A 22,716-nucleotide genomic window follows, 5' to 3' on the forward strand; every position below is an offset into this window, starting at 1 on the left:
GGTTCTCTTACACCTAAAAGACCCAGCAATTTGTACGTGGCTGACGTTGATGCGATGGCTGTGAAGGGGTTAAGCCTGTACATGAGCGTTGTTATTGTGTCGGGCACATACGGCGTGTCGCAGCGTGCCGCAGCCAGCGTGTGATGTGCATTCCTCAGGCCCCGGCATCTGTCTGGAGGCGCCAGCCACCCAAGAAATAATTAAAAAGCGTAAAAACACACACAAAAAAAATGACACAAAACTCCTCTTCCAGCTCCTCTACAAGGGACAGTAAGTAGAGTCACAACAAGGGAGCTCGAACCCTGGGCGTCCGCCAGCTCCCCCTCCCCCGGCCCGGGCCTGACAAACCTGTCTAAATGATTAATGATGCCTCTAATATCCTCCCTGTATCCCGGTAACCGGCCAGACCCCTCGCTCTACTTACTGACCTGCTAGTGTCCTACTCATTATTACGGAGCGTCTCATGTCCCTCCCGGAGCAGAGGGATTCTGTGTAAATTACTGTTTTTTTTTTTTTTAAATTCCAGTTTGTGAATCGGACCCGAGGTTCATCAGATAATGACGGGTGTGATGGGGGCAATTACCCTCCATGGTGCCCCCTGTTTGGGCATAAAGGGTTTGTTTACTAGTTCTAGTAGGTATGACGGGGGGGGGGGGGGGGGGGGGCGCATCCATTTCTTCGTTATACAGGACAGATGATGAGGGAAGGACCAAACAGATCAATTAAGGCGACGCTACACTTACAGTCATCCTGATAAGGAAAACAAATAAACCGGCAATTACGAGCCGACTTGTCATTTATAGCGCTGTCATCTAGATGTCTTAATAACTTGTTGTTGATATAGAAGCTTCATGTACTGCTGGGATAATAGGTGGGTGTCCAAATAACCCAGAAATAATGCTCCGAGACCTTTGTTGTGGCCCCGGGGCCGTCCTCCTTTAATCTTCAGAGTGTTTACACAGACCAGACACATCCACAGCCCTGGTGTAATGTACAGGAATATAACTACTATAATACTGCCCCCTATGTACAGGAATATAACTACTATAATACTGCCCCCTATGTACAGGAATATAACTACTATAATACTGCCCCCTATGTACAGGAATATAACTACTATAATACTGCCCCCTATGTACAGGAATATAACTACTATAATACTGCCCCCTATGTACAGGAATATAACTACTATAATACTGCCCCCCTATGTACAAGAATATAACTACTATAATACTGCCCCCTATGTACAGGAATATAACTACTATATTACTGCCCCCTATGTACAGGAATATAACTACTATAATACTGCTCCCTATGTACAGGAATATAACTACTATAATACTGCCCCCTATGTACAGGAATATAACTACTATAATACTGCTCCCTATGTACAGGAATATAACTACTATAATACTGCCCCCTATGTACAGGAATATAACTACTATATTACTGCCCCCTATGTACAGGAATATAACTACTATAATACTGCTCCCTATGTACAGGAATATAACTACTATAATACTGCCCCCTATGTACAGGAATATAACTACTATAATACTGCCCCCTATGTACAGGAATATAACTACTATAATACTGCCCCCTATGTACAGGAATATAACTACTATAATACTGCCCCCTATGTACAGGAATATAACTACTATAATACTGCCCCCTATGTACAAGAATATAACTACTATAATACTGCCCCCTATGTACAAGAATATAACTGCTATAATACCGCCCCCTATGTACAAGAATATTACTACTATAATACTGCCCCCTATGTACAAGAATATAACTACTATAATACTGCCTCCTATGTACAAGAATATAACTGCTATAATACTGCCCCCTATGTACAGGAATATACCTACTATAATACTGCCCCCTATGTACAGGAATATAACTACTATAATACTGCCCCCTATGTACAGGAATATAACTACTATAATACTGACCCCTATGTACAGGAATATAACTACCATAATACTGCCCCCTATGTACAGGAATGTAACTACTATAATACTGACCCCTATGTACAGGAATATAACTACCATAATACTGCCCCCTATGTACAGGAATGTAACTACTATAATACTGCCTCCTATGTACAGGAATATAACTACTATAATACTGCCCCCTATGTACAGGAATATAACTACTATAATACTGCCCCCTATGTACAGGAATATAACTACTATAATACTGCCCCCTATGTACAGGAATATAACTACTATAATACTGCCCCCTATGTACAGGAATATAACTACTATAATACTCCCCCCTATGTATAGGAGTATAACTACTATGATACTGCCCCCTATGTACAAGAATATAACTACTATGATACTGCCCCCTATGTACAAGAATATAACTACTATAATACTGCCCCTATGTACAGGAATATAACTACTATAATACTGCCCCCTATGTACAGGAATATAACTACTATAATACTGCCCCCTATAGACACACTTGTGGAGTGAACACCTTGGTTCTGTCACCTCTGATCTGGGGTTTATCCTCATTATAACCTCTCGGTTTCTATATGTTGGGATGTGACAGTCGCTATAACACGTTGTACTCTGTGTGTGGATAAGTTTATCATGGGAGTTTTCCGCAGATATTCCGGGTTGTGCAGGACTTTGGACCCTCCTACAGCACATGGTGTATTTCCTTGTGTTTCCTAATAATAATCATCTTTATTTATACAGCGCCATCATATTCCGTAGCTTTACTTATCATAGGGGACAGATACAAATATAATATTACATTACAGAGTACAAACAGTCATATGGAGCAATAGGAGGGAGAGCCCTGATCACAAGAGCTTACAGTCTATGAGGATGAGGGGGTGACACAAGAGCTTACAGTCTATGAGGATGAGGGGGTGACACAAGAGCTTACAGTCTATGAGGATGAGGGGGTGACACAAGAGCTTACAGTCTATGAGGATGAGGGGGTGACACAAGAGCTTACAGTCTATGAGGATGAGGGGGTGATACAAGAGCTTACAGTCTATGAGGATGAGGGGGTGACACAAGAGCTTATAGACTATGAGGATGAGGGGTGACACAAGAGCTTACAGACTATGAGGATGAGGGGGTGACACAAGAGCTTACAGTCTATGAGGATGAGGGGGTGACACAAGAGCTTACAGTCTATGAGGATGAGGGGTGACACAAGAGCTTACAGTCTGAGGATGAGGGGGTGACAAAAGAGCTTACAGTCTATGAGGATGAGGGGGCGACAAGAGCTTACAGTCTATGAGGATGAGGAGGTGACACAAGAGCTTACAGTCTATGAGGATGAGGGGGTGACACAAGAGCTTACAGTCTATGAGGATGAGGGGGTGACACAAGAGCTTACAGTCTATGAGGATGAGGGGGTGACACAAGAGCTTACAGTCTATGAGGATGAGGGGGTGACACAAGAGCTTACAGTCTATGAGGATGAGGGGGTGACACAAGAGCTTACAGTCTATGAGGATGAGGGGGTGACACAAGAGCTTACAGTCTGAGGATGAGGGGAGGACACGAGCTTACAGTCTATGAGGATGAGGGGTGACACAAGAGCTTACAGTCTGAGGATGAGGGGGTGACAAAAGAGCTTACAGTCTATGAGGATGAGGGGGCGACAAGAGCTTACAGTCTATGAGGATGAGGAGGTGACACAAGAGCTTACAGTCTATGAGGATGAGGGGGTGACACAAAAGGTTACAGTCTATGAGGATGAGGGGTGACACAAGAGATTACAGTCTATGAGGATGATGGGTGACACAAGAGATTACAGTCTATGAGGATGAGGGGGGACACAAGAGATTACAGTCTATGAGGATGAGGGGGGACACAAGAGCTTACAGTCTATGAGGATGAGGGGGACACAAGAGCTTACAGTCTATGAGGATGAGGGGGTGATACAAGAGCTTACAGTCTATGAGGATGAGGGGGTGACACAAGAGCTTATAGACTATGAGGATGAGGGGTGACACAAGAGCTTACAGACTATGAGGATGAGGGGGTGACACAAGAGCTTACAGTCTATGAGGATGAGGGGGTGACACAAGAGCTTACAGTCTGAGGATGAGGGGAGGACACAAGAGCTTACAGTCTATGAGGATGAGGGGTGACACAAGAGCTTACAGTCTGAGGATGAGGGGGTGACAAAAGAGCTTACAGTCTATGAGGATGAGGGGGCGACAAGAGCTTACAGTCTATGAGGATGAGGAGGTGACACAAGAGCTTACAGTCTATGAGGATGAGGGGGTGACACAAGAGCTTACAGTCTATGAGGATGAGGGGGTGAAACAAAAGGTTACAGTCTATGAGGATGAGGGGTGACACAAGAGATTACAGTCTATGAGGATGATGGGTGACACAAGAGATTACAGTCTATGAGGATGAGGGGGGACACAAGAGATTACAGTCTATGAGGATGAGGGGGGACACAAGAGCTTACAGTCTATGAGGATGAGGGGGACACAAGAGCTTACAGTCTATGAGGATGAGGGGGTGACACAAAAGGTTACAGTCTATGAGGATGAGGGGGTGACACAAGAGCTTACATTCTATGCGGATGACGGGCTTACACAAAAGCTTACAGTCTATGAGGATGAGGAGGTGACACTAGAGCTTACAGTCTATGAGGATGAGGGGGGACACAAGAGCTTACAGTCTATGAGGATGAGGGGGTGACACAAAAGGTTACAGTCTATGAGGATGAGGGGGTGACACAAGAGCTTACATTCTATGCGGATGACGGGCTTACACAAAAGCTTACAGTCTATGAGGATGAGGAGGTGACACTAGAGCTTACAGTCTATGAGGATGAGCGGGTGACACAAGAGCTTACAGTCTATGAGGATGAGGGGGTAACACAAGAGCTTACAGTCTATGAGGATGAGGGGGGTGACACAAGAGCTTACAGTCTATGAGGATGAGGGGGTAACACAAGAGCTTACAGTCTATGAGGATGAGGGGGCGACAAGAGCTTACAGTCTATGAGGATGAGGGGGTGACACAAGAGCTTACAGTCTATGAGGATGAGGGGTGACACAAGAGCTTACAGTCTATGAGGATGAGGGGGTGACACAAGAGCTTACAGTCTATGAGGATGAGGGGGTGACACAAGAGCTTACAGTCTATGAGGATGAGGGGGTGACACAAGAGCTTACAGTCTATGAGGATGAGGAGGTGACACAAGAGATTACAGTCTATGAGGATGAGGAGGTAACACAAGAGCTTACAGTCTATGAGGATGAGGGGGTGACACAAGAGCTTACAGTCTATGAGGATGAGGAGGTGACACAAGAGATTACAGTCTATGAGGATGAGGGGGTGACACAAGAGCTTACAGTCTGAGGATGAGGAGGTGACACAAGAGATTACAGTCTATGAGGATGAGGGGGGACACAAGAGCTTACAGTCTATGAGGGGTGACACAAGAGCTTACAATCTATGAGGATGAGGGGGTGACACAAGAGCTTACAGTCTATGAGGATGAGGGGGTGACAAGAGCTTACAGTCTATGAGGATGAGGGGGTGACACAAGAGCTTACAGTCTATGAGGATGAGGGGGTAACACAAGAGCTTACAGTCTATGAGGATGAGGGGGTGACACAAGAGCTTACAGTCTATGAGGATGAGGGGGCGACAAGAGCTTACAGTCTATGAGGATGAGGAGGTGACACAAGAGCTTACAGTCTATGAGGATGAGGGGGTGACACAAGAGCTTACAGTCTATGAGGATGAGGGGGTGACACAAGAGCTTACAGTCTATGAGGATGAGGGGGTGACACAAGAGCTTACAGTCTATGAGGATGAGGGGTGACACAAGAGCTTACAGTCTATGAGGATGATGGGTGACACAAGAGATTACAGTCTATGAGGATGAGGGGGGACACAAGAGCTTACAGTCTATGAGGATGAGGTGATGACACAAGAGCTTACAGTCTATGAGGATGAGGGGGGACACAAGAGCTTACAGTCTATGAGGATGAGGGGGTGACACAAGAGATTACAGTCTATGAGGATGAGGAGGTAACACAAGAGCTTACAGTCTATGAGGATGAGGGGGTGACACAAGAGCTTACAGTCTATGAGGATGAGGAGGTGACACAAGAGATTACAGTCTATGAGGATGAGGGGGTGACACAAGAGCTTACAGTCTGAGGATGAGGAGGTGACACAAGAGATTACAGTCTATGAGGATGAGGGGGGACACAAGAGCTTACAGTCTATGAGGGGTGACACAAGAGCTTACAATCTATGAGGATGAGGGGGTGACACAAGAGCTTACAGTCTATGAGGATGAGGGGGTGACAAGAGCTTACAGTCTATGAGGATGAGGGGGTGACACAAGAGCTTACAGTCTATGAGGATGAGGGGGTAACACAAGAGCTTACAGTCTATGAGGATGAGGGGGTGACACAAGAGCTTACAGTCTATGAGGATGAGGGGGCGACAAGAGCTTACAGTCTATGAGGATGAGGAGGTGACACAAGAGCTTACAGTCTATGAGGATGAGGGGGTGACACAAGAGCTTACAGTCTATGAGGATGAGGGGGTGACACAAGAGCTTACAGTCTATGAGGATGAGGGGGTGACACAAGAGCTTACAGTCTATGAGGATGAGGGGTGACACAAGAGCTTACAGTCTATGAGGATGATGGGTGACACAAGAGATTACAGTCTATGAGGATGAGGGGGGACACAAGAGCTTACAGTCTATGAGGATGAGGTGATGACACAAGAGCTTACAGTCTATGAGGATGAGGGGGGACACAAGAGCTTACAGTCTATGAGGATGAGGGGGTGACACAAAAGGTTACAGTCTATGAGGATGAGGGGGTGACACAAGAGCTTACATTCTATGCGGATGACGGGCTGACACAAAAGCTTACAGTCTATGAGGATGAGGAGGTGACACTAGAGCTTACAGTCTATGAGGATGAGCGGGTGACACAAGAGCTTACAGTCTATGAGGATGAGGGGGGTGACACAAGAGCTTACAGTCTATGAGGATGAGGGGGGTGACACAAGAGCTTACAGTCTATGAGGATGAGGGGGTAACACAAGAGCTTACAGTCTATGAGGATGAGGGGGCGACAAGAGCTTACAGTCTATGAGGATGAGGGGGTGACACAAGAGCTTACAGTCTATGAGGATGAGGGGTGACACAAGAGCTTACAGTCTATGAGGATGAGGGGGTGACACAAGAGCTTACAGTCTATGAGGATGAGGGGGACACAAGAGCTTACAGTCTATGAGGATGAGGGGGTGACACAAGAGCTTACAGTCTATGAGGATGAGGGGGTGACACAAGAGCTTACAGTCTATGAGGATGAGGGGGTGACACAAGAGCTTACAGTCTATGAGGATGAGGAGGTGACACAAGAGCTTACAGTCTATGAGGATGAGGGGGCGACAAGAGCTTACAGTCTATGAGGATGAGGGGGACACAAGAGCTTACAGTCTATGAGGATGAGGGGGGGACACAAGAGCTTACAGTCTATGAGGATGAGGGGGTGACACAAGAGCTTACAGTCTATGAGGATGAGGGGGTGACACAAGAGCTTACAGTCTATGAGGATGAGGGGGTGACACAAGAGCTTACAGTCTATGAGGATGAGGAGGTGACACAAGAGCTTACAGTCTGAGGATGAGGGGGGGACACAAGAGCTTACAGTCTATGAGGGGTGACACAAGAGCTTACAATCTATGAGGATGAGGGGGTGACACAAGAGCTTACAGTCTATGAGGATGAGGGGGTAACACAAGAGCTTACAGTCTATGAGGATGAGGGGGTGACACAAGAGCTTACAGTCTATGAGGATGAGGGGGCGACAAGAGCTTACAGTCTATGAGGATGAGGAGGTGACACAAGAGCTTACAGTCTATGAGGATGAGGGGGTGACACAAGAGCTTACAGTCTATGAGGATGAGGGGGTGACACAAGAGCTTACAGTCTATGAGGATGAGGGGGTGACACAAAAGGTTACAGTCTATGAGGATGAGGGGTGACACAAGAGCTTACAGTCTATGAGGATGATGGGTGACACAAGAGATTACAGTCTATGAGGATGAGGGGGGACACAAGAGCTTACAGTCTATGAGGATGAGGTGATGACACAAGAGCTTACAGTCTATGAGGATGAGGGGGGACACAAGAGCTTACAGTCTATGAGGATGAGGGGGTGACACAAAAGGTTACAGTCTATGAGGATGAGGGGGTGACACAAGAGCTTACATTCTATGCGGATGACGGGCTGACACAAAAGCTTACAGTCTATGAGGATGAGTGGGTGACACAAGAGCTTACAGTCTATGAGGATGAGGGGGGTGACACAAGAGCTTACAGTCTATGAGGATGAGGGGGGTGACACAAGAGCTTACAGTCTATGAGGATGAGGGGGTAACACAAGAGCTTACAGTCTATGAGGATGAGGGGGCGACAAGAGCTTACAGTCTATGAGGATGAGGGGGTGACACAAGAGCTTACAGTCTATGAGGATGAGGGGGTGACACAAGAGCTTACAGTCTATGAGGATGAGGGGGTGACACAAGAGCTTACAGTCTATGAGGATGAGGGGGACACAAGAGCTTACAGTCTATGAGGATGAGGAGGTGACACAAGAGCTTACAGTCTATGAGGATGAGGGGGTGACACAAGAGCTTACAGTCTATGAGGATGAGGGGGTGACACAAGAGCTTACAGTCTATGAGGATGAGGAGGTGACACAAGAGCTTACAGTCTATGAGGATGAGGGGGGGACACAAGAGCTTACAGTCTATGAGGATGAGGAGGTGACACAAGAGCTTGTATAATGGTCCAGCCATTTTTTATGAGGGAACAGAATAAAATAATTTAAATAAAGAGGATTCTGCGTGAACCAGTCATCAGCCGCATCTCATATACAGAGACTAAGGTGAATGTGACTGTGGAGAATCCTGGAGCTTGGTATCTGGTGTTTGCCGGATAACAGGGAGGAGGACACATGACGGGTTACCAAAGACAGAGTTGGAGTTACAGGCAGTTAATGAGTGTGATAAATCTGCCTCAAGAAATACTGGTAGGTTTAAAGCTTTGGAGGTTGGGTATTAGTCTGATAGTCCAGGGAAGGGCATTCCAGAGGATTGGTGCAGCTCGGGAGATGTCCTGGAGACGTGAGTGAGAGGTTCGAATTAGCGTGGAGATCAATCTGATAACACTGGCAGATGGAAGAGCACGGGTTGGGTGATAGACGGAGAGGAGAGGTAGGTAGGTGCAGCATTGTGCAGAGCTTTGTGCATGAGTCTCCTGGTGTATCCTGGGCACCGTCTATTGGTTCTCTTCCCGTGTTTGTTGTGAGTTTTGGGTGATATCATCTCCTGGTAATTGGAATCAGATGGACATAAGCACAAGATCCTGACGTCCCGTGTATCCCAGCCCCTTCTCCCAGTAACCGCAGGCCCAGGCATCGTGGGAGCATCCGACTGGGTTAATAGTGGACTCTGTATCTTCAGCTGCTTCCCATGGACTTGTGTCTCCAGGAAGTATGGGGGATGGGTCTGTCCCCGAATGGTTAAATTACCACACAGCCCATATATAAATAGAGTAAATGACAGGCGCTCCCTGGACGCTGCACATTCATTTATAGGATTTCATGACGTTACTGATGTATCACTGCAAGGTCTGTAGGGAGGTACAAGATCCAACCTGTCATGTCACATTATATGAAGAAAGTAGTAACTGCCCCCAGTGCTATGTATTGTCCCTGGAGAGACGTGTAATCAGACCTGTGACTTGTCAGTAGCTGTAGGCCCATGAAATATGGATTTATATTGCACGATTAGGGACATGTCCTCACACTGCTGTGCTCTGTGCTCCCTACATACAGCTGCTCCACATCCACTTTTCTCCTGGTGATGACTGTATCCTGCAACAATATGTGCATGGAGCAGAGGCAAGAAATGTTAGGCTGTTCATTGCAGTAAGCACAGAGCACAGCAGTGTGAGGAATCGTCTACAATCCTGCAACATAAATCCCTATCTCCCAGTCGTGCTGCGCACACGCTGATCTGCACTTTATACACACAGCCGCTTTTATGAAAGTTTGTGTCAAAGTGTCATTTTTCATCAATAATCACTGCTGGTGGCAACAAGTGTGACAAGCGCCACACCTCACCATGTGTCCAGGTCATAGGTCGCACTACCTAACTAACCCCTCACTGCAGCCCCCTATTACTATACAGTGTGTCAGGGCAGTGTCCCCTGTGCTTTGGGTCGTCTTGTATCATCCAGTGGTTTCTCTTAAGGTTCTGAATGGCCGCCCTTAAAGAGAACCCGTCAGGCAAAATAACCCCCCTAAACTAAATATATTTTCATAAACTGCCATTAGAGAGCATTGCCTCTATCCCTTCATTGTCCCTCTACATGCCTGTACACCTAAGCAATGAGGTCCTAAAGCTGTATGCAAATTACCTGTGAAATGTCCAATGAAGCATTAGCATATTCAAGCTGTCCACTCTATTCATGAGTGGGAGGCACAGCCACACCCCCAGTGCATGACTGACAGCCTGTGTAATGGTGTGAGGCTGTATAATGATGTGCTTCCTGGTGCTGGTGGCCACGCCCCCTGCAGCCTGTGTGTACATGTGTGTGTATAGGAGAGATACAGCAGCTCCAGGCAGCCTGTGTGTGCATGTGTGTGTGTGTATAGGAGAGATACAGCAGCTCCAGGCAGCCTGTGTGTGCATGTGTGTGTATAGGACAGATACAGCAGCTCCAGGCAGCCATGTTACAGCAGAACATGTCAGATTCATGTGTAGCTGATGTCTGTGTCTCTCACCTGTATATTAGGAGGATGCAGCATGTCAGCAGATGCAGCACACACACTAGCCATGCTTTACTATACATTACACACAGACATGAGCAGGGGGAGGAGAGGGGAGGGGTAACAGGGGTGACATCACTGCCTCTGACCATGTGACCAGCCTCATTTACATAATAAAGAATAGATGATTTTATAATGATTAATGTATGAAATAACTAGATAAAGGCTGGGATGGGATCCTTGTGAGCTGCTCCAACACGTAGTAGTGACAGGACAAGTGACACAGACCTGATGACAGGTGTCCTTTAAATTCTTCTAGAAAATGTACAGGAATTTACTTCACAAATACAAGCCCCAGGTCTCGCAGCAGTCATGGACCCCAAACTATGCTGCTCCCTCCACCAGGCTTCACACTTGTGCTGAGGGTTCTGCCTCGGTTCTTCTGGTTTCGAGAATTTATGCTCCATGAAGCCTTTTGCCCAGACGTTTCCTGAAATGAGCCACAATGTTGTATTTGGACATCAACTTCTTCCTTTGTGGTGGCCATTCCTGTCCACTGCATGGTGGTGGACAGGGGTTTCCTCTTATTTTAGGACTGCCTCTTGTCTTCTCAGGACTGTACCTACTCCAGCTCTTTGGGTCTCCAGAACCCGTCTTCTTAGATCTCCTAAAATGTATTCCGCAAGAGGCAAAGCTGTCTCTGACCAAGAGCGGCTTTGTCACACCGTGTAAAATGTACAACAATGTATCTTCTACACACAAGCGTCGCCATGCAGCGAAGGGTGGGTATAGGTCGATAAAAATTCTAAATTGCAACTGAAATGTAACGTGAAGAAATTGAGCTTGTGCAAAAAAAGTTATGGTATGGTCTGTGACAAAAATCCAAGCACCCCGACCTCTGCATGCCCTCCACTAACTGACCCATTCCCTTATGTCATGCCGTCAGGTCTGAGGCCACTCATTGGCCAAAGCGAGTCCCGGGACCTTGGGAAATATCTTAGAAACCCCTTTAACATACTCTGTCTATAGCAGCTAGCGGTGGGATCTGTACAATGCAGTCTGCAGCAGCCAGGACTTCAGAGCGAGCTGTAGGTGTTTGCTGCACTCGCAGATTAGACCCACAATCCTATAGACTGTATTGTTTCATACACGTGCATCGTAAAACCTACTCAAGGATAAAGATTTGTCTGTCTGCTGTCAACACTAGGGGGCGCTCTATAGTGTAAACAGGATATAGAGGACCAGGCTCCACCTAGTGGTTGTCACCAGCTACAGACTTGACAGAACCTTAAGTATTAGGCATGAAAGAAAGATCTGCCCCAGTTTTTCCAGGATTTCCAGCTCTTGGCTCGCTGTTATGCCCCCTGGAGTTTGCAGATTTCCCGTAAGCCCTTTCTATGCTTCAATGTGGGATGAACCAACATGGTTTTACGCTGAATTTCAAGATCTGCCAGTAACGTTCCGGAGTCATCGTCCTCTTCCTTCACGTTTATAAATCCTCTTCAGATGTTCCTTATGTCTGATGGTGCCAGTGTATGTCCCAGCTACTGGCAGGACCCCCAGTGTTAACCTGCTGTGCACCTCGCTATGTGCTATGGAGGGAGTATGTGATTGTGTTACTTCCACCTCCTATTGTTGTACGTTCCGGATTGTAGGAGAGTTGGGTGGAGGTGATGTGTGTGGTATAATGGCCACGTCGCTCGTATGTTTTCGGGGGATGTTTCGGATCCTGGATGCTCCTGCCAGGAGCTAGGGAGTTAAACCCTGATGTCATTCCTTCACCTCCATCTGGTCCTGGTAGCAGAAGCAGCTGTTCCTGGCGTCTGGGAGCGTCGCCCTCCTCTGGTAGCTGCTGTGTGTAATTACACTGGAAAATCGCTCCCCGTAAACTCCTCAAAAAACGCCTCTTTGAACCTCTTCCCGACCATTCTTGGGCAAATTGCAGCAAAATGTGAGCGCGCTCTCTCCTGATATGGGCAGGGTCTACACTTGGGGTCATGACGCCCCATTCCCAGCGCTAAACACGGATTACTGCCCGTAACTCCAGCCCGCTGGCTGCTGGTAGCTATACGAAGCCTTTCATCTGCCCTCACACTCATCGGCTCTCACTGCCTGGTACTCCTGGCCGCTGCTCGGGTTATTCCCAGGGCACTCACACTTGATGTTACTTTGGGGAATCTCTTTTAGGTAATTGTCCTGGACTACAACGGAGGAGGTTCATGTGTACTCGCCTCGGGAAGACTTTCTAGTGAGCCCATATAATGGCAGCATTGCTCATGGATGTTCGGCTTTCTGCTGCTGTAGCCCTTTAATTAAAGGGCTATTCCATTTACATAATATATGACTTGTTCTTTTAACCATCTCTATACTGCGCACGTCTGTGCTCTCAGGCTCGGTGTTGTGTGTCTTTGCTCTGGTCCTATTATTACTTTATCACTGTCAGGCCTCCCGTGTCCCAAGGCCCCAATCCCTGACCCCCCACTGCCTGTGGGAAGCCTAAGCCTCAGACTCTATTCTCAAACATTCCTAAATTTGGATATAAACCACCACTACCACTGGCAACCGGCCTAATTGGTCCGTTACTTGTGCTTTTTGGAGAGGGCCAATGTCCTTGAGCTCAGTGACATCCAGTGCACGGCTTCCTGTGACAAAGGACGTGGAAACCAGATGATAGTAAGTGAATAGTAGAGCTGGATGTGAGGCCTGACAAGTAGTTATCACTCCTGGCATCGGGGACTATGGTGGTCGCACAAGAGTTGATGTTGCCCGTGTAGGAGACCCTTCTGTGCCCTTATACATGAGGAGCTTTTCCATCTATACAGTCAGGAGCAGCAGCGCATTGGTCCTTGCTTATAGCCGAGGGTCGGGTACATTGCGTTACACAGCCGGCTTGTATTATCACAGGGGTAGGGAGCGGTTTCTTGGAATAGTCTCCGTGGTGGCAGAGTGAAGCCCCCTGCACACGTCTTCACTTACGAAACAGAAGCGGAATTGCACAACGCGAGGAATGAGGACGATAACACCTGGAGACAGTCAGCAGGCGGCCAGCGCTAGTCCATCAGCCTGGTCTGCTGCATCGCCTGCTTGTTAAAGGGGCGGTGATGAGTCTTTCCTCTGTGCTGACCAGGTGAATGTCATGTCTTTTGCTCTCTGTTATCAGCCACACAGAGACTGGTGACCACTTAATTATTATAGGAATATTCCTTATTGATGTCTTGTCCATAGACTGATCAGGGGACTGTAGTTACTCTAATTGGCCACTACACTGAGAACGTGGTCGCCAGTCTCTTCTCTGCTCATTATATGTAGAACACAAGGATGGGTCATAACCATCAATAACCTGGACAATCCCTTTAAAGGAGCTGACCCAAATATTACATGTAATCAGCATGGTCATTGATCGGGGTCTGACCTCTGTGACCCCCATAAAAAGCCCAGGGTGGGAGGTGTATTCTCTTTCCACTCCAGTAAATGAATTTGCAGCTCCTGATCACATGGGACCTGACCATCTCTGAGCAACAGGACCCCCGTACTCTGGGCTGGCAATTGTAACCCTGGTGATTTTATCACTTTTTTGGGAATACCCCTTTACCATTGCATTTGTCAGACTTCTGGCCACATCGGATGAAGAATATTTGTTGGGCAATTCACCTCCGAGGTTGTGGCTCTGGCCAAAGTGGGGCGTCACAACGTGGCCATCCGTGTGATGGAGTCTATACCATCGCTTCTGTATCCAGCGTGACAAGACCCCGACTCATTCATAAGTCCCCTGACCAGACCCGCTTGACGTCTGTGTTTTTATCCTTTTTCGTACGTGATATTTTTAGGCTGCTTCGGTTTATTAATAGTCCGTGGAAATCAAATTTTTTTTTTGTTTGAACATCCTGTGATTGCAAACCGAGGCAATGAGGCAGCGTTGTGTCTATCCAGAGAACGCGCTGCCCCTCCTGCGCTGTAATGATGCTTTGTGTCGCTCTTACATTCTGAACATAGGTGAATAACAGGAAAAGGGGACCTGGTAAGATTTCTTCAAGATGTTCAGAGCGCCCTTCCCCATTTTCCTAGAGTTGTACTCCAGTCACACCCAAAGCTGCATTCAGTATTTTAGGTTGTGGGGGATAAAATGCTTGATCTGCAGAGCATCTCCTGTAAAGGTCAGACTGCAGACGCAGGTGATACAATCCTCACGCCTTATAAAGTAAGTGAAGCGCGTGCAGCGTTTTACAATCTGTTCCTGTTTATCGGAGGCCCCGGCTTACAGGCGGCTTTATAGACCCAGTAAAAGCCGTAACCTCTCCCTGCGTTCTGTCATCCGCGCTTTGTAGGTTTTATATGGTGTATTACATCATCACCGCTATAGGATCACACCACCGATACATTGCAACAGAACATCAGGTCTGCAGAGATCTGCTGATGTATAAGCGCATGGATGATGCCCTGGACTGGACGCAATCGTAGCAAATCAAACTTCATGTTTAAAAAAACCTAAATACTGTATGTTGAGTTAAAGGGAGTGTTAAACAGCTTTGAACGTACTGGGTGCCAGCATTTTTTTTTTTTTTTTTACTTCCTCACACTGCTGTGTCCTTAGCTCTCTGCACTCAACTGCTTGCAGCCCCTCCCCTCTGTTCTGAGTGGATGCTGTGCTATCCAACCTGAAGCCTGAGACAGCTTTTACAGCTTACACTCACTGAACTACAAATCCAATTTACACAGTCCGGCTGCTACTGACAATATGCACCAAGGATTAATCTGCTCTACGGTGAGCAATGCCTAACACTGGCTGGTGGGTGCACTGTCCTGCCGCCCGGCGTATCCGCCGCCCGAGGTGTTAGAAGCTGGGTTACTGATAGGATTGGTCTGCAGCAGGTTATGAATGTAGCTTTGTGCTGCAGATCAGGGCTATGATGTGGGAACCTCTGGTCCTGAAGGTCAGGGGGCTGAGTGCATTGTTCCCGCCGGCACGCTCTCAGCGCACACATACACACGGCTGTGGGATTGACATGTGTTGGCGCAGGTTCATACCTGCACTTGTCTGATCTCTCCAGCACACACTGCTCCATTCATGTGCCCCATCACCTCTATCAGAGATCTGGAAACCTTCGGTCCTTATAGCTAGAAAAGTAGGTGGGATATAAATATTCTCTGGCACGAGAGGGGTTAATGAGGGCATTGATTGGACTGGGGACATAAATATCAAAGCGTGTGGCCTGAGGGCACCAGAACTCGGTCCAGCTGGAATAGCCGGGGCCCTGGATGAGTGTGCGGTGGAGGGGCGAGCGCGTCCTCCCTCACATAATCGCCTTATAAGGACACAGACGCAGGACCCCGCTATGCCGGTGGAATCTTAACTTTTTTTTTGTGTGCGCTCGGAGCAGACAGATTAGTTAGTTATTTTGGGTATAAGGTCATGTTCCAATTACACCCTCCTTCCCAGGCATTTGTTTTGGGGAAATTTAGAGAGGAGAGGGGGTGGGGGGTGGGCTGGTATTAACCCCTTCCTGACCGTAGTCTTACATCTTTTGGCCCACGCACCAGACTTCTGGGTTGGCCTTCAGCTGTCAGGACCAGTGCATGGAAAGGGTCCTCCGGCGACCCGAGACGCCCTGCACCCATGTCTCCAGTGGCTTTCCCTCAAATAGTCCCGATGTCTGGTGTACTCACTGAGCAGGAGCTCGGCTGACATTTCTTTCATACTTGATGCAGCCTCTGATTCCTGATCCGGAAGTCACTGCCTGCTCCAGCGCTTACTACAAATATGTGACAATTACTCAACAGAACCCTGTATATACTATTACTATACATGGGTACAGATGGGGGGGCCTCAAAATGTCATACACCCCCACAAGTTGTGTTCGGAAGTCCTAGGTATCATCCGGGAAGTGAAAAGCCCAAACTGTCTACAATGTATAATAAGCAGATGGTTTAGTGTAAGATTCCTCGTATGGGGGTGAAGACGTCCCCAGCCAAATCGGGGATCTGTAAACCGGATATACTGAGTCGTCCTGCTCTTAGTATTTAGTCGGTTGTCTAGTAATAGGATTGTTGTGCTGCAGTAGTAGTGTCCTCCGTATTGTCATTAGGGAAGAATGTCAGTAATGTTATGACAGCGCTATATATGGGTCACTCCGTGTCTCCCTGAGGGAAGATCCATGCACACAGCAGCGTTGTTAGCAGCATTATTGATTCCTTGCACACAGCAGTATCGCCACCACTACAATGACGCAGTACAGTAATCCGGCCAGAGGTAAGTCTACACCGTGGTCATCCCCTAGTGGCAGAGTCCTGAGCCTGGCCGTGGGTTTCCACGTTGCATCTCTTTGGGCTGAGAATAGAGGAAATACGTGCGGATCAGAGAGCTCATGTATTGCCCCGGGCATTGCTGGAGTTGTTGGTGTCGTCTCACGCTCTCCAGTCATCCATCATCTTCTTCTGTGCTGTAAAGAGGCCTCTTCCTTGAAGACCGTATCTTGACACTCTGATTAGCAAGTTCTACAACCTTCCAACTTCTGACCCTCATTGCTATGTGTTTTTTTTTTTTTGTATTTGTTTAAGTCTGTGTGTGCGTCCCCAGCATAGTGTGTATGTATGTATATATGTGTGTGTGTGTCCTATCCACACCTGACACAAACTGTCTACAAGATGTTTATCCTCTTGCTACTTTCTGACATGTCTGCTTCAGGGTGACATCACATATCATGAGAACATTCCTGATATAAATATAATCATAATACTGCCCCTATGTACAAGAATATAACTACTATAATACTGCCCCCTATGTACAGGAATATAACTACTATAATACTGCCCCCTATGTACAGGAATATAACTACTATAATACTGCCCCTATGTACAAGAATATAACTACTATAATACTGCCCCCTATGTACAGGAATATAACTACTATAATACTGCCCCCTATGTACAGGAATATAACTACTATAATACTGCCCCCTATGTACAAGAATATAACTACTATAATACTGCCCCCTATGTACAGGAATATAACTACTATAATACTGCCCCTATGTACAAGAATATAACTACTATAATACTGCCCCCTATGTACAGGAATATAACTACTATAATACTGCCCCCTATGTACAGGAATATAACTACTATAATACTACCCCCTATGTACAGGTATATAACTACTATAATACTGCCCCCTATGTACAGGAATATAACTACTATAATACTGCCCCCTATGTACAAGAATATAACTACTATAATACTGCCCCCTATGTACAAGAATATAACTACTATAATACTGCCCCTATGTACAGGAATATAACTACTATAATACTGCCCCCTATGTACAAGAATATAACTACTATAATACTGCCCCCTATGTACAGGAATATAACTACTATAATACTGCCCCTATGTACAGGAATATAACTACTATAATACTGCCCCCTATGTACAAGAATATAACTACTATAATACTGCCCCCTATGTACAAGAATATAACTACTATAATACTGCCCCCTATGTACAAGAATATAACTACTATAATACTGCCCCCTTTGTACAAGAATATAACTACTATAATACTGCCCCCTATGTACAAGAATATAACTACTATAATACTGCCCCCTATGTACAAGAATATAACTACTATAATACTGCCCCCTATGTACAGGAATATAACTACTATAATACTGCCCCCTATGTACAGGAATATAACTACTATAATGCTGCCCCCTATGTACAGGAATATAACTACTATAATGCTGCCCCCTATGTACAGGAATATAACTACTATAATACTGCCCCCTATGTACAGGAATATAACTACTATAATGCTGCCCCCTATGTACAAGAATATAACTACTATAATGCTGCCCCCTATGTACAGGAATATAACTACTATAATGCTGCCCCCTATGTACAAGAATATAACTACTATAATGCTGCCCCCTATGTACAAGAATATAACTACTATAATACTGCCCCCTATGTACAAGAATATAACTACTATAATACTGCCCCCTATGTACAGGAATATAACTACTATAATACTGCCCACTATGTACAGGAATATAACTACTATAATACTGCCCACTATGTACAGGAATATAACTACTACAATACTGCCCCCTATGTACAAGAATATAACTACTATAATACTGCCCCCTATGTACAAGAATATAACTACTATAATACTGCCCCCTATGTACAGGAATATAACTACTATAATACTGCCCTCTATGTACAAGAATATAACTACTATAATACTGCCCCCTATGTACAGGAATATAACTACTATAATACTGCCCCCTATGTACAGGAATATAACTACTATAATACTGCTCCCTATGTACAAGAATATATCTACTATAATACTGCCCCCTATGTACAAGAATATATCTACTATAATACTGCCCCCTATGTACAGGAATATAACTACTATAATACTGCCCCCTATGTACAGGAATATAACTACTATAATACTACCCCCTATGTACAGGGATATAACTACTATAATACTGCCCCCTATGTACAAGAATATAACTACTATAATACTGCCCCTATGTACAGGAATATAACTACTATAATACTGCCCCTATGTACAGGAATATAACTACTATAATACTGCCCCCTATGTACAGGAATATAACTACTATAATACTGTCTCTGTGTATAGATACAGGCGGTTATAGATGTCGCTGCGCTGTGAAGCCACAAAGTTTTAGTATCAGATGTGAGTGAATTAGAATGAAAATGGTGGGGGCTTAGTGTTTCGGGGTCTCATGTAACCAGGGATCAGTCTGCAGTCTTTCATCTTCTGTAGTAGGAGGCCGGGATGGATTACAATAATGAAAGCTTTATTCGGTGCCTCCTCCCATCTTGCTGCTCTCCTTCTCTGCTGAGCCTTGTTGTTGGCCGTAGATCTCCCTCCATGTATGAGGCCGCTGCTGCTTCCCTCCATGTCACATTTCGGGCAGGAGATGCTGATGTGTTGGAGCAGCTCATGTAATGATCTGTGTAGATGCTTCCATGCATGACCACAGGCTTGTAGCATCTGGTACCATTCACCAAACCTGTTGGACCAGTCCTGTCCACGAGCCGCTGCTTCCCCTTTGTGGCTGAAGCTGGTATCAGATTATGGTACATGGTGCACTATATGGCGTCACGTCTCTGGGATCTCCATGACTGGGAGCAGTGATCTCCCTTTTACATCGCTGCTCTGATAAAATATTTGCCTTTTCCTCTTGAATACTATTCCTTTACTCTAGAGCCACGTGTCCCTCTGAGGAATCTCGTGCCACGTACTTGGGTTGACTTAGGCTATCTAAGCTATAGATAACACAATCGCCTCATTACCGACTTACAAGGTTTAGCCGCACCTCCTGCTATGAGACCACGGCCTACCATACACATTAGAGGAATGGGAGCAGAATCCAGGTACAATGGGGACCCGGTCAGGGATGTTGGATTTCAACATGGCTCAACCTATTCCCAGAATAAGCCCAAGCTAAGCCCATTGGAAATCCTGCAATCCCGCACATATACATGTAATGTCATCTGTCTTTCTGTATCCCTGCACTAGACATCAGATTCTTCACATGACTCTCAAGGATTCCTTCCCATTGGTTGTTGTGCTACATCAGGGCAATAGACATCAGATTTTTATGTGGATTCTGGAAAATCTGATTTCATTCTTCCTGAATACTTGTAAATACTGATTTATATTCTATTTATTTAATCAATTTCCCCCAATAGTTTCAAAAGGATCACTCAAAAATCTGATTAATTCTTGGCTTTACTTTAGACATCAGATTTTTCTCTGTGCCTGTTATGAAATGCAGTAATATTTCTTAAAGTGACATATAAGGGCAGAAATATCCACAGACTGATGAGGCAATACAACCATGCCTTGTGGGTAAGTGCACTATGGGCGGAGTCTGATGTGTCCAATCTGCCTACAGAAAGCTATGACCTAAGCAGGGAGGCAGTTTTGGTCCAGGACTCCAGGGAAATTGTCTGTCTGAAAGCTTATTGGTCCTGCCCCCGCTGCACTTGAAGTCTGATTTGCATATTTGCACTTTTGATTTGCATGTTTTGGTTCCTTAGACCTAATATGTCGTCTTTTCTTTTCCAGCCCACTACCCTGCCACAGGGGACCATCAACATGAACCAGTGCACGGAGGTCCTAGACGGGGAGGGCCGCACTGGCCAGAAGTTCTCCTTATGTATCGTGACCCAAGAGGAACATTTCATCAGGGCAGAGAACAAAGAAATTATCAATGGGTGAGTGATGGCCGCATAATGCAGATACGGGTGGCTTATGGGGCGCTAACCCTAAGGCCCGGAGCTTTCAGTACACAGGCCACGTTAGGGTTTGTATGGAGGACGTGGGTATGACTACTACGTGGTATAGTGAGTACACGGGATGTACTCAGTGTTCAGCACTAGAGGCAGTGTGTGCAGGTGTGCTCCAGCCTGTGCTCCTCGTCTGCAAGCTGCTGACAATGGGGACATTGTGTCTGATGCTTTATACCTGGGAGACGCCCACAGAGATTATAACCTGCTCTGTGATGCCCAAAATACATCTGTGTATCCAGGCCGGTCATGTGAGCAGCGCGCCCACCTCTTTCTGTATGCCCAGGAGGTGACTGTAAGGTAACTGAAGACTTCATGCAAAACAATTTCTGTTATTGCCTCTTCCCCCTGAGCCCTGGTGGCCGTGGACTGGACACGTGCACCAAAAGTTTATAAATGAGACCCATAGTTTATTCGGTGATGTGCGGTAGAAATCCGGGGCTTACACTATATATGCAGTTTATGACAGCGCGTATCAGCACAAGGATTGACCTGGCTGTGGCTGATCCGCCGGTGTTTCCGTGCGTCATCAGTGGTAACGTCTTGTCCTCGCTTACAAGATCTTCCAGTCGCACCTTATAGATCATGTCGTCAGATGTGCTGCAAATATCAACAGATCTCAGCCTGTTTTGTCTGTTTTTCACATTTTTTGGTTTGCCAGGACACATTAGCCGCTCTGTGCCCCGAGCAGCGCCCCCTCTCAGAGCCACTTTACTCTCTCCCCTCTGCTTGAGATGCTTCACCACACGTTATATAAATCCTGCGCATCTCTTACCATGGTCGGATGTTCCCATGTAAATTCTTCCAGGAGTCTCCTTTTCCTAAAGTTGAAGAGACGGCTGACTGCTCTCTCCTCCTCTGCATCCCCTCCCCGGCTAATCCTTAGCTCTTTCTTCTACAGTTTTTTTTCATCTCCCCTCAAAGGGAACCTGCCATCAGAATTTGGCCTAATAAACTGCTATTAGTATATTATCAGGCAGTGTAACACCTTCTAGTTTGTTTCTTTCATGGTCCAGTTTGGTGGCATCATCCAGAAAATCAACTTTGAAGTGAGATGTAAATTGATTGTAGAAAGTCAAGGAGGCGGAGAGTAACACTGAAGTCAAGGCGGGGGCTCTGAACGTCTCCTCCTCTGTGATTGACCTGGCGCATCGGACTTCAGGAGATCTGGTTAGTGATGTCTCTGGAGGCAGGACCATCAAATACAGTGATGGGGACTTTCTAAGGAAGAGAGAGCTTGACTTCAGTGTTAAAAATCTCGACCTCTGTCTTTATACAACTTATTTACATCTCACTTCAAAGTTGAGTTTCTGTACAATGCCACCCCACTGGACCACGGAAGAATCTGTTGAGCCTTCTTTGGCGGCTCTGTCTTGGCGCGCTCGCCTTCTTTGGCGGCTCTGTCTTGGCGCGCTCGCCTTCTTTGGCGGCTCTGTCTTGGCGCGCTCGCCTTCTTTGGCGGCTCTGTCTTGGCGCGCTCGCCTTCTTTGGCGGCTCTGTCTTGGCGCGCTCGCCTTCTTTGGCGGCTCTGTCTTGGCGCGCTCGCCTTCTTTGGCGGCTCTGTCTTGGCGCGC

The 22,716-nt window shown here is 46.4% G+C and overlaps 1 protein-coding gene across 10 annotated transcripts in view; it reads left to right on the forward strand.

The window, feature by feature from the left end:
• The window catches only part of MPRIP (myosin phosphatase Rho interacting protein), an 81,448-nt gene that overhangs the window by 23,839 nt on the left and 34,893 nt on the right, over positions 1-22,716 (forward strand). For all 10 annotated transcript variants that reach the window (XM_072119826.1, XM_072119825.1, XM_072119823.1 and 7 more), the window contains exon 4: positions 20,922-21,070. In XM_072119826.1, the coding sequence (XP_071975927.1) occupies positions 20,922-21,070 (149 nt within the window). The remainder of the gene's footprint in view (positions 1-20,921; positions 21,071-22,716) is intronic.

Source organism: Engystomops pustulosus, chromosome 8 (assembly GCF_040894005.1).
Source record: "Engystomops pustulosus chromosome 8, aEngPut4.maternal, whole genome shotgun sequence".
Classification (NCBI taxonomy): domain Eukaryota; kingdom Metazoa; phylum Chordata; class Amphibia; order Anura; family Leptodactylidae; genus Engystomops; species Engystomops pustulosus.